The following is a 13,332-nucleotide window of genomic DNA, read 5'->3' on the forward strand; positions in this document are numbered from 1 at the left end:
TTTCCACGAAATCCTGACAAAACTGACCGAAGAAAACATGTTCTATGTTATGTGCCGGACAGAGAACATTAATTTGCACACACCACTACTGACCCAACACAGTAAATTACTGATAAACGAACAGACACACAACAGCTCCTCGTTGTAGCGCACATAATCCCACACCAAACATTGATGGTGAAAGCAAATCATGACTTGTTTCAACAACAAACTAATACACAAGAGAAAACGCTGCAGGCTAACAGCACTAAAGAAACTTAGGGAACGTACATTTTTGCTGTGCAGTTCCCTAAAGCAGTCTACATTGGGCGTCTTTGACCAAAATGCCAAGCCAGCGCAACCACGTTGACCCCAAATATCAAAGAAACAGAAACGAAAAACAGCAAGCAAGATCAGGCCTAAAAAAAAATAGGTGTGGTTACGGTAACCCGACCTACCCTATTTTTAGGGGCCGACCTTATAACTTTTTATTACATTTGTCAAAAAAAAAAAAAAAAAAAACCGAGTGCAAAAAACGCAATGAAAGCGAAAGCGCCCGTGTCGCACACCTGCGTCTTGTAATATTAACGAAGCGCCTATACGAAAAAAATCAAAGAGACCGCTTGAGTACCAGTCAAACAACTTGTGATAATGCATGTTTCAGCTACTAGGTACTGCCCTGCCTTTGATCTGGCCGCACACACAGATTTCCACTCTGTTAAACTCGGTCACTGACCGGTCACTGACCCCGATGCAGGAAGTGTTTCCTCTCTCAGATATGACAGGGGAACCACCTCTCATGGCAAAAACTGGGTCATTGACCCCTGGGAAGAAGGTCGTGTCTTTTAACAAGGCCACCCAGCTATCACAATGCCTTTGGTCACTGACCGGTCACTGACCCCGATGCAGGAAATATTTCCTCTCTCAGATATGACAGGGGAACCACCTCTCATGGCAAAAACTGGGTCATTTTGGTGCGCCCTATTGGCCCCCTGCGTCCAATGGGTGACTGGATTACAATTTTTTTTTAAAAAGAAGGGGGTGCGTCTTAGATAACAAAGCGCCTTGTCACCCGGAAAGTACGGTAGGTTTAATTTGTACACATTAGAAAAAAAAGTTAAAAAAAAAGTGATTGCCTACCTACCTACCCTATTTTTTTTGGCTATGTTACCGTAACCACACCTATTTTTTTTTTGTTGGCCTCAGCGAAGTCGACACCCTTACGAACAAAATCGTACATATATATAATTCACGTCACGTTCCCCACGCTAAAATTAGTCCAATCAAAAAACAAAACTAACGGACAGAGCACGCACGGTCCACAACCACACCACGCGACAACGTCGTTTAAGTCTTTCACCAACGACAACACCGGCGACTTTCTACCGATACAGGGACTCCATTGACGCTATTGTCAGGAACGACTCAAACTTTGACCAGGGCTAAAACAATTCCACTCAGATTATCGAAGCTAATTAATGGACAGAGTCCACAAACACACCACACGATTCCACCGAAAGGCTTTTACCAACGACAACCGCCCCGCGACTTTTTACTGACACAGTAGACCCACTGACCCTCTGCGGGAACCACTCAAATCTTCACCGGAGATATAAACTAAGTCCACTCATAAGTCAACAATACAACGACAGAATCCACAAACACAACACCTGAAGCCATTAAAGGTAAAACGGCTTTTACCAACGAAAACACCAGCAACTTTCTACTGACACAGGAATTCCACTGAAAATCATCTGGAACGACTGAAATCAGTCTGCACCAGGGCTAACATAAATCCACCCAGGAAATGAAACGAATGGACAGTCTCCAAACACATCACACGACACCACCGGCTTTTACCAACGACAACAAGGACTTTCTATTGACACAGGAGGCCCACTGACCCTCTTAGGGAACGACTAAAACATACACTTGGGCTTACGACTCCCGTGTGGACCACTGTAAGAAAAGCAATCTTAGAACACACTCTGTTCTAGACCAGAGGCACCAAACAACCATATCAATTTCTGCGTAAAATCAAATCATTGTTTAAACACACATGCTGATATACATGTGAAAGGGGAGTTTTTCACCCTGTGCCTGTAACCAGAAAGGGCACCCCTTAGTCTGGCATCGGAACGGCCGGATCTAATCGGGCGTGGAAGACATAATGGAGCCCGCGTCACACACTGTTGACATAAACCTTCACGCTTTATTTCAGCTGTATCCAGACTGTGAGATAATTCCCTGCCCACACCTGAAAAACACAGGTTGTGTCGGCGCAAGGGTGTTACGGTAGCACGCAACCACTGCCGTGGATAAGCAGCGGGTCCATATATGGCTAATTCCACACAGCCCAGGGGCCAAGAGTTGCCGAATTTCTTTCTCTGGAGTTACTTCTTTCTCTGGAGTTTGTCGAACTGATGACAGGCTACAACAGTTTCACATTTAACTCCTTGTTTTACAAGATTAAATATCCAGCTTCTGCAGAAGGTTACGAAGCGTAACAATTAAAGATACTGGCTACAAAAACGGTGTAACACGTCAACGGTTGGTTACGAACCACAGATAAACAAGTCACATGCTATGAAAACCAGCATAACGCGTCATCGGAGAATTTGTGACGATCGCGTAAAGCGCTTGGCTGTTCCGACAGGTACCAAACAACAATCTCTTGTTGTTCCTTTGTACTGACCCCCTCAACGCCCCAGGGCTTACTGAGGTTTCTATTTTCTTGCTTTATAACACTGTATCAAAAATATCCCTTCTTCGGCTGAATATACGCGAGGCGCCATTTGACTGCAGCTAGCATTAAGCATAGCCTGCACAGAATTCGACCAACATTCTAAATCTTAATAACATGATGAGAGGTGAGTTATTTCCAGGACAGTAAAACTTTTCCGTCTTTGCCTATCTTTTTCTCTCAAAAAAAGTCACCAAAAACATTGTTATCTTTCAAGGAAAAGTGAACACAAATCGCTTTCATCAAGAGTCCTCCAATCATGTAGTACTGGCAAATTGCACCTCAACGACATGCAGTACATCAACACTATATTTCCAACAGAGGCGGCGAAATGTTCCTGTGCCTAAGCTCTGACGAAAATAAGAGGTGGGCAAGCACGTTTCAATTGCAATGGACGCAGTAGTTAATCTGGCAAACACGCAGGCGTTATGAGCCAATGTGCAATCAACTGCTCTGACCTCACAAGGGTACCACAGTAGAGTACCGGAAAACAGCTGCCACTTAGTTAAAGAGATTATCTGCACATATTCTTTTTACGGCAGTGGGTACTTTGAACATATCCCAATTCTGCTCTCTAATATTAATAATGACGTTTGTCCATAAAATACATTACTTTCTTAGAAAATCCAACTAATATTTTTCCTAAAATACTAAAATCTTGATGTTTTGAGACTCGCCTGAGACATTTCTTTCAAATGTTGCAATCATGGTCAAGCTACAGCCCATTTTTATAAATTACCAAGCAAGATTCAATTGTTCATCTGTACTGTCAATAGGAAGATGATTATAACTAACAACTTTGTCAAGAAAAAATCATCTCACCAAATAAAAAATAAATCACAATAAGTCTAAACTAAAAGGTCACTTAAAAACTTGCGGAGGCCTGAGGCCTGAAATAGGTTCCACCTATATCCCTAAACAAAATTGTACATCGGTAACATACATCACAATGCCAAAAGCTTATCCCAACCGACACAAGAAAGCAGCAAAGCAGAACGTCCAAGAAGTAAGAACAGCTTCTGCTTGAACGCCCTTGTAGACAGCAAGGTATATACTGTATATATACAAAAATAAGTAAGAACCAATTCTATATTAATGCATTTTCATATTTATGTTCAGTATATAAGATGCATCTCATTCTTTTGAACATTTCTTGTTGGCAGTTTACTTTCTGTTTCCATACTATGTATGAAGTGCGTTAACCTGCTGTTCACGGAGCCAATGTTTCGACGGTTTGTGTCAGATCGTATCAGACGATCCCTGAACCGGAAAAATGCACACGCACAGTGACTTAATGCAAAGACCGTATGTGCCAAAAGCCGTCGGGACAATTTCATTGTTAAATCGAACAAGGTAGCTTATTGTATTATTACAACACCAGGATCTGAACAACGTTACTAGTATGGTCTGAACCTTTCGTCTTTATTACCTCCTGTTTCTTTCATAGTCGGCAAAATGCGCACTCTTAGATTTAAGTCAATAAGCTTCATGTTTCTCGCAACTCACATAAAGGTACGCTTAAATGCATTGAAAAGGCAAGACGGAAACAATAATGACCTTTTGGTCAACTGAAGAACTAAACAGTCATCCACCCTGAAATCAGGTCAAAATGAGTTACTTCCCTTCGGGTCTCATTTATCACTGTGACCTTAAACTTAACTTTTTAAGCTTCACGTTTCTCTCATGTCACATAAATGTACGCTTAAATACATTGCAAAGGCGAAACAGAAACACTCAACGACCAAAACAACTGAAGAACTAAACAGTCATAGTCACACCCAAGACTCTCATGGTCTCTACCTCCAAGGCAAACAGTTCACAAGACTGCATGACACGAAATTTACAACGAAATTCTTCAAAACACACATTTCAGAAGTTATCCGATCTTCCATCGAGATCAACCAGGGATCTATATTTCCAACCGGTTTTCCATTAAATCACCGTTACTTATTTTTATTTTCATTTTTATACCTTTCATGAAAATGCACAAAATCATCCAATCTCTATTCAAGAAATCGCGTCAACCGACTCCCAAGAAAACACTGTTGCTCAGATCTGAACCACCATACACTTGTGTACCAAAAATCATAAAAACTACGACCAAAAAACTTGCAATATCTTACTCTCCACGAAATCACTGTCGCTCAAATACATACCACTTTAAGGGTACAAAAAATTAGATCGTTAGAGTACCTAAAATTAATCTAAACTTATATAAAAGAACAAAAATAATCTGCATGACTTTCCATCCAACAAATCCAACAAAAATCAGTGTTGCCCAGATACAGACCCCTTCAAAGATACCGAAACATCATCCAAACTACGAATCAAAAAACAAAACGAACTGCGATCAAAGAAATTACAGTATCTGACTCTCTAAAAAAATCTTCGTTGCACGGATATGAATCACCTTACAAAAAAACACACATCTCCCGGGCACACACAAACACAGCAACAAAGACGAGTGACATAACCCTCAGACAAAAGTCTTTAGGGCTCACAGAGAAACACCGTCTACAGTGTTTGGCACACAACGACTCCGATGTGGAATATCCAGACAAGTAAGTTTCGCTCACAGAGACTTGAACACAAAAGTACACACTGTCACCGTCACTAACAACAACGGAACCACAAGAACGCTGTGCCACACGCGATGCAACACTAGAAAATGGAAACCTTTTACTGAGCGTCCCTATTCCTATGTAACCCCGGTCCCTATTTTACCTGCTGGACTTCTTTCACTGATATGTGTGTTGATCTTGTCGCTTACACTGTGGCTATTACCGGAAACCTTCCATAAACCTTCCAATCTTTTGTGGTAGCGATAGCTAAACATTGCAATGCTAGTTTGCTTGAAACGGGCTAACCGTTCTGTTCTCTCCAGGTATGCACGCAAGACCAAGATAGAACCCTTTCCTGATAATGATATCACAAGTGGAATGCAATTCTGTGGCATGTTTGACGAAGCTGAATCACATTTCTTTGGGGTTGCAGTGGGTGGCATGAAACCGGACATTCTCCGCAGGTTGTTTTGGATAATGTACCTTCAGACCAAGGACTACTACAGTGTGTAGTAGTCCTTGCTTCAGACTAATTTATTGACAAGGGGAAGGGGGTATTTTTAAAGACACCTAAATTCATTCTCGTGTAAACCATAAAGAAAAAAGGGTGAGATCTGTGCAGGCTTTTACATCGGATAAGAGCATCCTCGCACTGACCGCTCAACGTGCAACGTTTGACTTTTTGTGTGCTGCATTATTTGTGGTTCAGATTGACATAAGTGTCACTTACGAACTTAACTGCGTAAAAGAAAAAATTCTCATTCTGCGAATGGGTGAAAAAGGCACACAAAATGCGTAGAGAAAAGCCATGCAGTAGATTTCCAGTATGTGTCAACGTTGAGGGATACTTTTATCCCATGTAAAAAAAAAAAACCTAGACGGACCTAAGGTGCTCTTTAAGGCTACGGTCTTGAAAGGGAATGAAGGTATCAGACTTCAAGAAAACATAAAATGGCTGGTCATATGACACAAACACGCGACTGAAACAATAGTTATGGGTACACCAGACTCCGTTAATTTTTGCTGCTGCCGTACCAGTTGCACAATGTTCAACGAAACATTATTTTTTTTATCAACAACCAGTCTTATGTCAACAAAAGCCATAGAATTCGCAGTCCAAGACAACGCTTTTTTTCTCGATCAGTCCTAATTAATTCTACCAGCACATTTAGAACCTGACATTTTCCATACTATGCAAATTCTTTTTCTAGTTCACACTAACTTCTGGCCCTTCCGTTTACAAGGAAAAAAGAAAGAAAAAGAAAAACATCTGCTATAGGTGTCGTGGAGGATCTTCCGCTTGACGTCTTGACAAAAAAAGTCTACCCCACATATCAATGATCCGGGTAAGAAGAGATCAATGTTCTCGAGCCCTCCTTTGCGAACTCAGCACAAAGTGCCTTCCAAATCCTCCACACTGTCAGCCAAGCAATCAAAATTCACTTCCTCCAGATCCACGTATAGATAATGTCTTGGTACACAAAGACTCCCGTTCCAGCTAATGACAACAACGCCGCGACATAGATCAGCATTATTAGTTTTTACACAATAAAGAGTCGCGGCTATATGCTCGCAGCGGAATAGGTTTGCCTTTGAAAGGACCCTTCTGGCTTGCAAACATGTTGATAGAGGGTACCGTCTTTTACCATTTCTGTCGCTGTGTTGATCGATTTTCTAGCATCTAATATTTTGTAGGCAGTGCTTACTGAATGACCTTTAAACGTTGTTCTTTCTTTACGAACAAGCGAACCAAAAGCAAAATGCCTGATCAGTTCAATGAACCAAACTGTTCTGGGTTTATACACTTTGGCAATTATGTGTTTCCTTTCGTTTGTACGCCAGGAATTTATGTAGATCTTTTGTGGAGCGAAAATTGGGGGTCGGCTAGGGAAGGAGAGGGGTACACTTATAATGTTTGTTGTATGGAATGTATAATCAGTTACTTTCAACAGATACACAATCAAGTTATTCTTTTTTGTCCCAATGTGAGTGAGCGGTGATGGATGAATGTATTTCTAATGATTAGATACCTTGAAAAGTGGACGGCAGTATAAAGTAGGTTTCCAAGACAAGAACGGAAGTGGCTATTAAGCTTGATAACATTTTCTGGGAACACGCATACATGACCCATAGTCGAGTTTGGTGGGAGAGTGTAATGTTGCCGATGGTCTATGCTACTGGCTGTTTCGTTCGTATGAAGGATATAAGTACATTTACCTTCATTTAAAAAAAAAACCTCCCTTTTAAGGCCTGCTTTTCTTAGATTTTTGTTAGCCATTAAAAGAGGGGTGTCACTGTATGGAATGTCGTGAACTAACGTGCAGTCTCCAGTCAACTTTTGATTGTATCGGGTGGATCAGAGTCAGAGAGAACCTCCAACTCCAAAGGACTTCTTCTTCTTCTTCTTCTGCGTTCGTGGGCTGAAACTCCCACGTACACTCGTGTGGGTTTTTGTTTTGTTTTTTGCACGAGTGGAATTTTACGTGTATGACCATTATTAACCCCGCCATTTAGGCAGCCATACGCCGTTTTCGGGGGAAGCATGCTGGGTATTTTCGTGTTTCTATAACCCACCGAACTCTGACATGGACTACAGGATCTTTTTCGTGCGCACTTGGTCTTGTGCTTGCGTGTACACACGGGGGTGTTCGGACACCGAGGAGAGTCTGCACACAAAGTTGACTCTGAGAAATAAATCTCTCGCCGAACGTGGGGACGAACTCACGCTGACAGCGGCCAACTGGATACAAATCCAGCGCGCTACCGACTGAGCTACATCCCCGCCCTCCAAAGGACAAAACGGCCAGAGACGAAGGCCGGCACACAGTTGATGAGAATGCCCTACATTTTCCTAGGCGTCTGCCAAGCGGCCGTCCAGTGAGCTGTTTTCACAGTAATTATTGATTCACTATAGGCTGAAACCCCCTTTTAAGACCCCCTTAAGTGTAGAGTAGGGGTTGACCAAAGTTAGTCCTCAGAGGGCTCTGCAGAACTCAGAAGAGCCAGCCCATAAGCACACAAAATCTACTCCCTGTCTGCCTCCTCCGCCCCCCCCCCTCCACACTAGATTCCCCACTCTCCAGACTCACCCCCCTCTCAGCCCTCCAGCCCCATGATAATTAAATCAGTATTAATATAAATGTATTAGAATTGTACTGTTTCGTCGGGGCCCAGTTGCCTACCCCTGTTTTTATTTTCATAGGTACACTATCCATGCACTTTATCTTTCACTCTAGGGACCTTAGGCGAACCAACCATTGAGGATAATTGCCCGGTAAAGGGATTCCCTCAATAATAATAAGAAGAAGTTCCCCTACCCCCTGTCAACCACGGTGGGTTAGCTCAGGGCAAACTCACTAATGTTAGTGGACGAAGGGCAAGGGACACAATTCTGACCGGTGCGCAGACCTCTTGGGACTGCACAGAGCTAACCTATGTGTCCACAGCTCTAGATATATATATATTGCCAAGCATCTACAGAAAAGTGTGTGTGTTCAATGTTCAGCTGTTGTTGCTGCTGTTTTTGAGGTTGTTGATTTTGTTGTTGTTACTCGACAGGCGCAGTGGCGTGGTGATAAGACGTCGGCCTCGTAATCGGGAGGTCGTGAGTTCGAATCCCGGTCGCTGCCGCCTGGTGGGTTAAGAGTGGAGATTTTTCCGATCTCCCAGGTCAACTTATGTGCAGACCTGCTTGTGACTTAACCCCCTTCGTGTGTACATGCAAGCACAAGACCAAGTGCGCATGGAAAAGATCCTGTAATCTATGTCAGAGTTCGGTGGGTTATGGAAACACGAAAATACCCAGCATGCCTACCCAACGAAAGTGAAGCTGACTATGCTCTCAGAGTATAGTGTGGGGAACCCAAATGCGCAAACGAGCTCACACGTAACCAGAAAAATTCTGGAACGCGGAAGAAGAAGAAGTTGTTGTTACTGAAATAGGTGAGTATTCTTAGAAATAGTCATTTTACTTGTAAAAAATACATTTGTTGTGAGGCATGTTCCAAACAAGACAACATGATGAGACTAACTAACAAGACACAGAAACGAAAATATGCATGCTCACACAAATAGTGCCCATACGCAGACACTTGCAGGCTTCCTCTTCATGTCTTTGAAAACACACACACACACACACACACACACACACACACACACACACACACACACACACACACACACACACACACACACACACACACACACACACACACACACACACACACACAGATGACAATTTTTTTTAAATACACACACACAATAAATGCAAACATGTGTACAACAATAACAATTCTTTAAAACTACAATATACAATCACACACCAGAACACCATCTAAGCACCACCATCACCGCTGAGAATAAGCCAAGCATACTCACTTTTTGTGTCGTCTTCTCTTCACAACAGGCTCCTTGGCTGCATAGGGTGACACAAATGTCGGCTTGGTGGTGTCATCAAGAACCTCTGCAGAACCAGAGTTAGGTTCTCTTCCGTTTGCGATCTGTTCAGCTACAACACTGCTCTGTTCTGCTATGTCACTGCTCTGTTCTGCAAGTTCTATTCTCTGTTCTGCAGCATTCATGATCGGTTCTGAAAATTCTTTACTCTGTTTCGTTGTGATTGTGCTCTGTTCTGAACATTCTGCACTGTTCTTTGATAGTACTGAGCTCTGTTCTGTAGTGTCTGTGTTCCCTTCCGATACCGTGTCTGTGTTCCCTTCTGACACCGTGTCTGTGCTCCCTTCCGATACCGTGTCTGTGCTCCCTTCCGATACCGTGTCTGTGTTCCCTTCTGATACCGTGTCTGTGCTCCCTTCCGATACCGTGTCTGTGCTCCCTTCTGATACCGTGTCTGTGCTCCCTTCCGATACCGTGTCAGTGCTCCCTTCTGATACCGTGTCTGTGCTCCCTTCTGATACCGTGTCAGTGCTCCCTTCGGAGACGGAAGTTGACGCTGTTTGACTTGGTGTTGGTGACGGCTCCCTGTCCTGACTTAGATCTTCTTGTGTGTCTGGTCCTGGTAGGACTTGTCCAGGCGTCAGCTGTGCAGTTTGTGACTTATCCAGATCTTTTTCAGTTTGTTGCTGTTGCTGATCTGATGGCTGTAATTGTTGCTGTGAATCTCTTTGATGCTGATTTTGTGTTTTTACTTCTAGTTGGTCTTGTGTTGGGTGCGATTTCTCCTGCTCTTCTGGTTCTGTTTTCAGCAACTGCTGCTGCTCTTGCTCTGTCTGTTTCTGTTCTTGAACTTCTGGTTGCTGATGAGGTTGTTGTTGCTGCTGTTGGTGTTCTTGTGGTTGTTGTTGTTCGGGTTGTAGCTGTGTCGTTAGTGGGGCTTGCTGCGGCTGAGCTGTTTGCTGAGTGCGTTGGTCAGAATTAGCAGTGGGACTGTCCAAAACAATTTCTTCACTTTCTTTCCTCTGCACTTCTTCACTCTTTTTGCCTTCCCCAGCTCTTTTCCTGAAAGCAGAAAGACAGTGACGTTTCTGTTTGTTTGTTTGTTTGTTCGTTCATGGCCTGAAACTCCCACTAATTGTACGTGTATGACCGTTTTTACCCCGCCATTCAGGCAGCCATACGCCACTTTCGGGGGAAGTGATGTGTCAACTTGATGTATTCATAAATAATAATTAATAATTGTGCAGACTTCTACATAAATCATCTTTCAAGTGGTTTTTTTCTCAAGTTTGATTGTGTTTCAATTCGTGTATCTTACATATCAGAGATTTTATGTTTCTAATTCCAACTGTTAAGTCATTGTGCTCAATATCTTGATGGAAACTGTTCATATGCTTACCTTGCTGCCTCTTTCTTTAGCATCTCATGTTTCATCAGCAGCTTCTTGCGCTCTGTGAAAGTCTTGCGGACTCTGTAGCCCCTGAATGCTGACTGTAAGGAACAAAAATATGAATGATATCTTTGCCATCTTAACGTTGCATTTTGTTCTGCTTTCAGCATTCATAATATTTTGTAATATGTTATTCATTAAACACTGGCAATTGCATAAATGACATTACATGTACATGTACATGAATAAACAGTGGTTTGGCATCTAGATTTAGAGAATATAGATCTATGCCATGCGATAGTTATAGTTCTGAGTTTGATTCTTTAGCAACTTACGTACCTTACATACCCTCATATGCTGGCCGCTCAGCCTCTCTTGCAATCCCTCATACTGGCAAGCATAACACTACATACACTTGTAGCTCATGCTGTCTAAAGACTGGTTCATTCCATTGATGCTCGATTAGATTTTGTCTGATACTCACCTGAATTTTGGTAGCAGCAATATCTTGAATGCCAGTGATAGACAAAGCCCCCTGTTCTATCATGTACTGAGCCACGTCATGATGCTCTCCCATCAAGGCATAGTCCAGGGGTGTGTACCTGGAACAAGTAAATGGTCACATCATGATGTACACCCCTGCAAAGCTATGAGTGAAGAATTTAACGTATTGACAGGAGCCTGTGCCAAAGGTCAAATTCCTTTCTCCGTTTCAAAATTTTAGTAGATAAGTTAACCTTTAGCACGCCAGCGGCGATTTTCGTCGCCCAGCCATTTCCCCCTCCCTTTGCCAGTCAGCGGCGATTTGCGTCGCCAGCACAAGGCTTGTTCGTATGACCAACTTCTCGTTCGTATTTGCATACGAGAATAACGGTATTTTTAACGGCACTTGAGCCAAAGCGAGGCTCACTTCCTTCCGTTACCTCGTCGTGTCGTCTGCACTGCATTTGAGTTGGTTTCGTCAAAGTTTTCTGCTTTTGTTTTTGCATCGATAAAGTACTTTAGCGCTTCGACAAGCAAGATGGAGGATGGTGAGTTTGAAACTTTCTTTTGAGTTGTTTCTTGACAACAAATCGTATGCTGAATTGGAACGAATTACTGAGGAAGATCTTCGCAATGAACTGTGTATCGCGGTGAAAAAAATGACAGTTCGTCAAGTGACAGTGACGGTTACGAAATGGAATTTACGAAAGTGCAGATGGATACAAACAGTGGCTGGTCCAGTTTAGTGAAATGACAGGACCAGCAAACATTACCGATAATCTGACTGCGTAGCAAATGCTTGACTTGCTTGTCGAAGAAACACTGCGTAGAAACTGACTCAAATTCAGCGCAAAGCAAGCCGGTGACAAGACGTAAAAAGTTTGCGTGTTCGGAAATGGCGACCTGTGGATCTAGTGCAGATCAAAGCTTTTCTCTGCTTGTTGTTGCTAACCGAACTATTAAAAAGATCGTCCCATGACATGCACTGGTCCACAAATATATTTATTTAGATACCAGGATCAGGAAGTTGGATGGTCAACATGATTACCTGATCAAAGGAGTTTCACCAGACATAGACTGGTTAGTTTCACAAAATTCCACGGACTAGCCAACACAACCCCTTTTCATTTTGTATTTGTATTTATGCTAAGAAAATAAATGATGCATGCAAACAAAACTATTTTAATGTTAAATATAACCCCATCACAACCACAACGTTTCATGCTTATTAGTGCATTTTCAAAGAAGTTGTAAGTGTTGAAAGTTAGTGGGTGTTGTTCTTACGCTAGGTAAGCAAAATAATGTGGCTACAGGGGAAGTAATGCTGGCTGGAATCTGGAGTGCTAAAGGTTAAAACACCAAAACTGCTGACAATTTCAAAGGCCACATGTTCGCCCAAATTCTTTTCTCGTAATTACAATGAACAGTCAAACCTGCCCTTGCAACCACCTCTCGAAAGCAACCATCAACCAACAAGGACCACACTGACAGATCCCAGATAAGATATATTCTATATAATTTCCCTGTCCGTGGTGACTACCTGTCTATACAGACACATTTTGGTCTGTCCCCTACAGCCCACTTCGTCAACATCACGGGCCAAAGAATCTAGACACAGCCATCGTCGAACGCTGAAGAAGAAGGTCTGTCCCTTGGGTGGTCATTATCGACAGGTTCACCTGTAAGACTTTCCTTTAACCATTTTCTGTTCATAACCTTTGCCAATGTATACCACCATTTGAAAACTCCTTCCCATTTCAAGACCGGATGTTTGTTTGTTT

The 13,332-nt window shown here is 42.6% G+C and overlaps 1 protein-coding gene across 4 annotated transcripts in view; it reads right to left on the reverse strand.

Moving 5' to 3' along the window:
• Window positions 1-13,332, reverse strand: part of LOC138958813 (inversin-like) — a 50,824-nt gene that overhangs the window by 14,915 nt on the left and 22,577 nt on the right. For all 4 annotated transcript variants that reach the window (XM_070330110.1, XM_070330107.1, XM_070330108.1 and 1 more), the window contains exons 16-18: window positions 11,553-11,670; window positions 11,078-11,169; window positions 9,661-10,740 (exon numbers count right to left, since the gene is read on the reverse strand). In XM_070330110.1, coding sequence (XP_070186211.1) covers window positions 9,661-10,740; window positions 11,078-11,169; window positions 11,553-11,670 — 1,290 coding nt within the window. The remainder of the gene's footprint in view (window positions 1-9,660; window positions 10,741-11,077; window positions 11,170-11,552; window positions 11,671-13,332) is intronic.

This window comes from Littorina saxatilis, linkage group LG2 (genome assembly GCF_037325665.1).
Source record: "Littorina saxatilis isolate snail1 linkage group LG2, US_GU_Lsax_2.0, whole genome shotgun sequence".
In the NCBI taxonomy this organism is placed as follows: Eukaryota; Metazoa; Mollusca; class Gastropoda; order Littorinimorpha; family Littorinidae; genus Littorina; species Littorina saxatilis.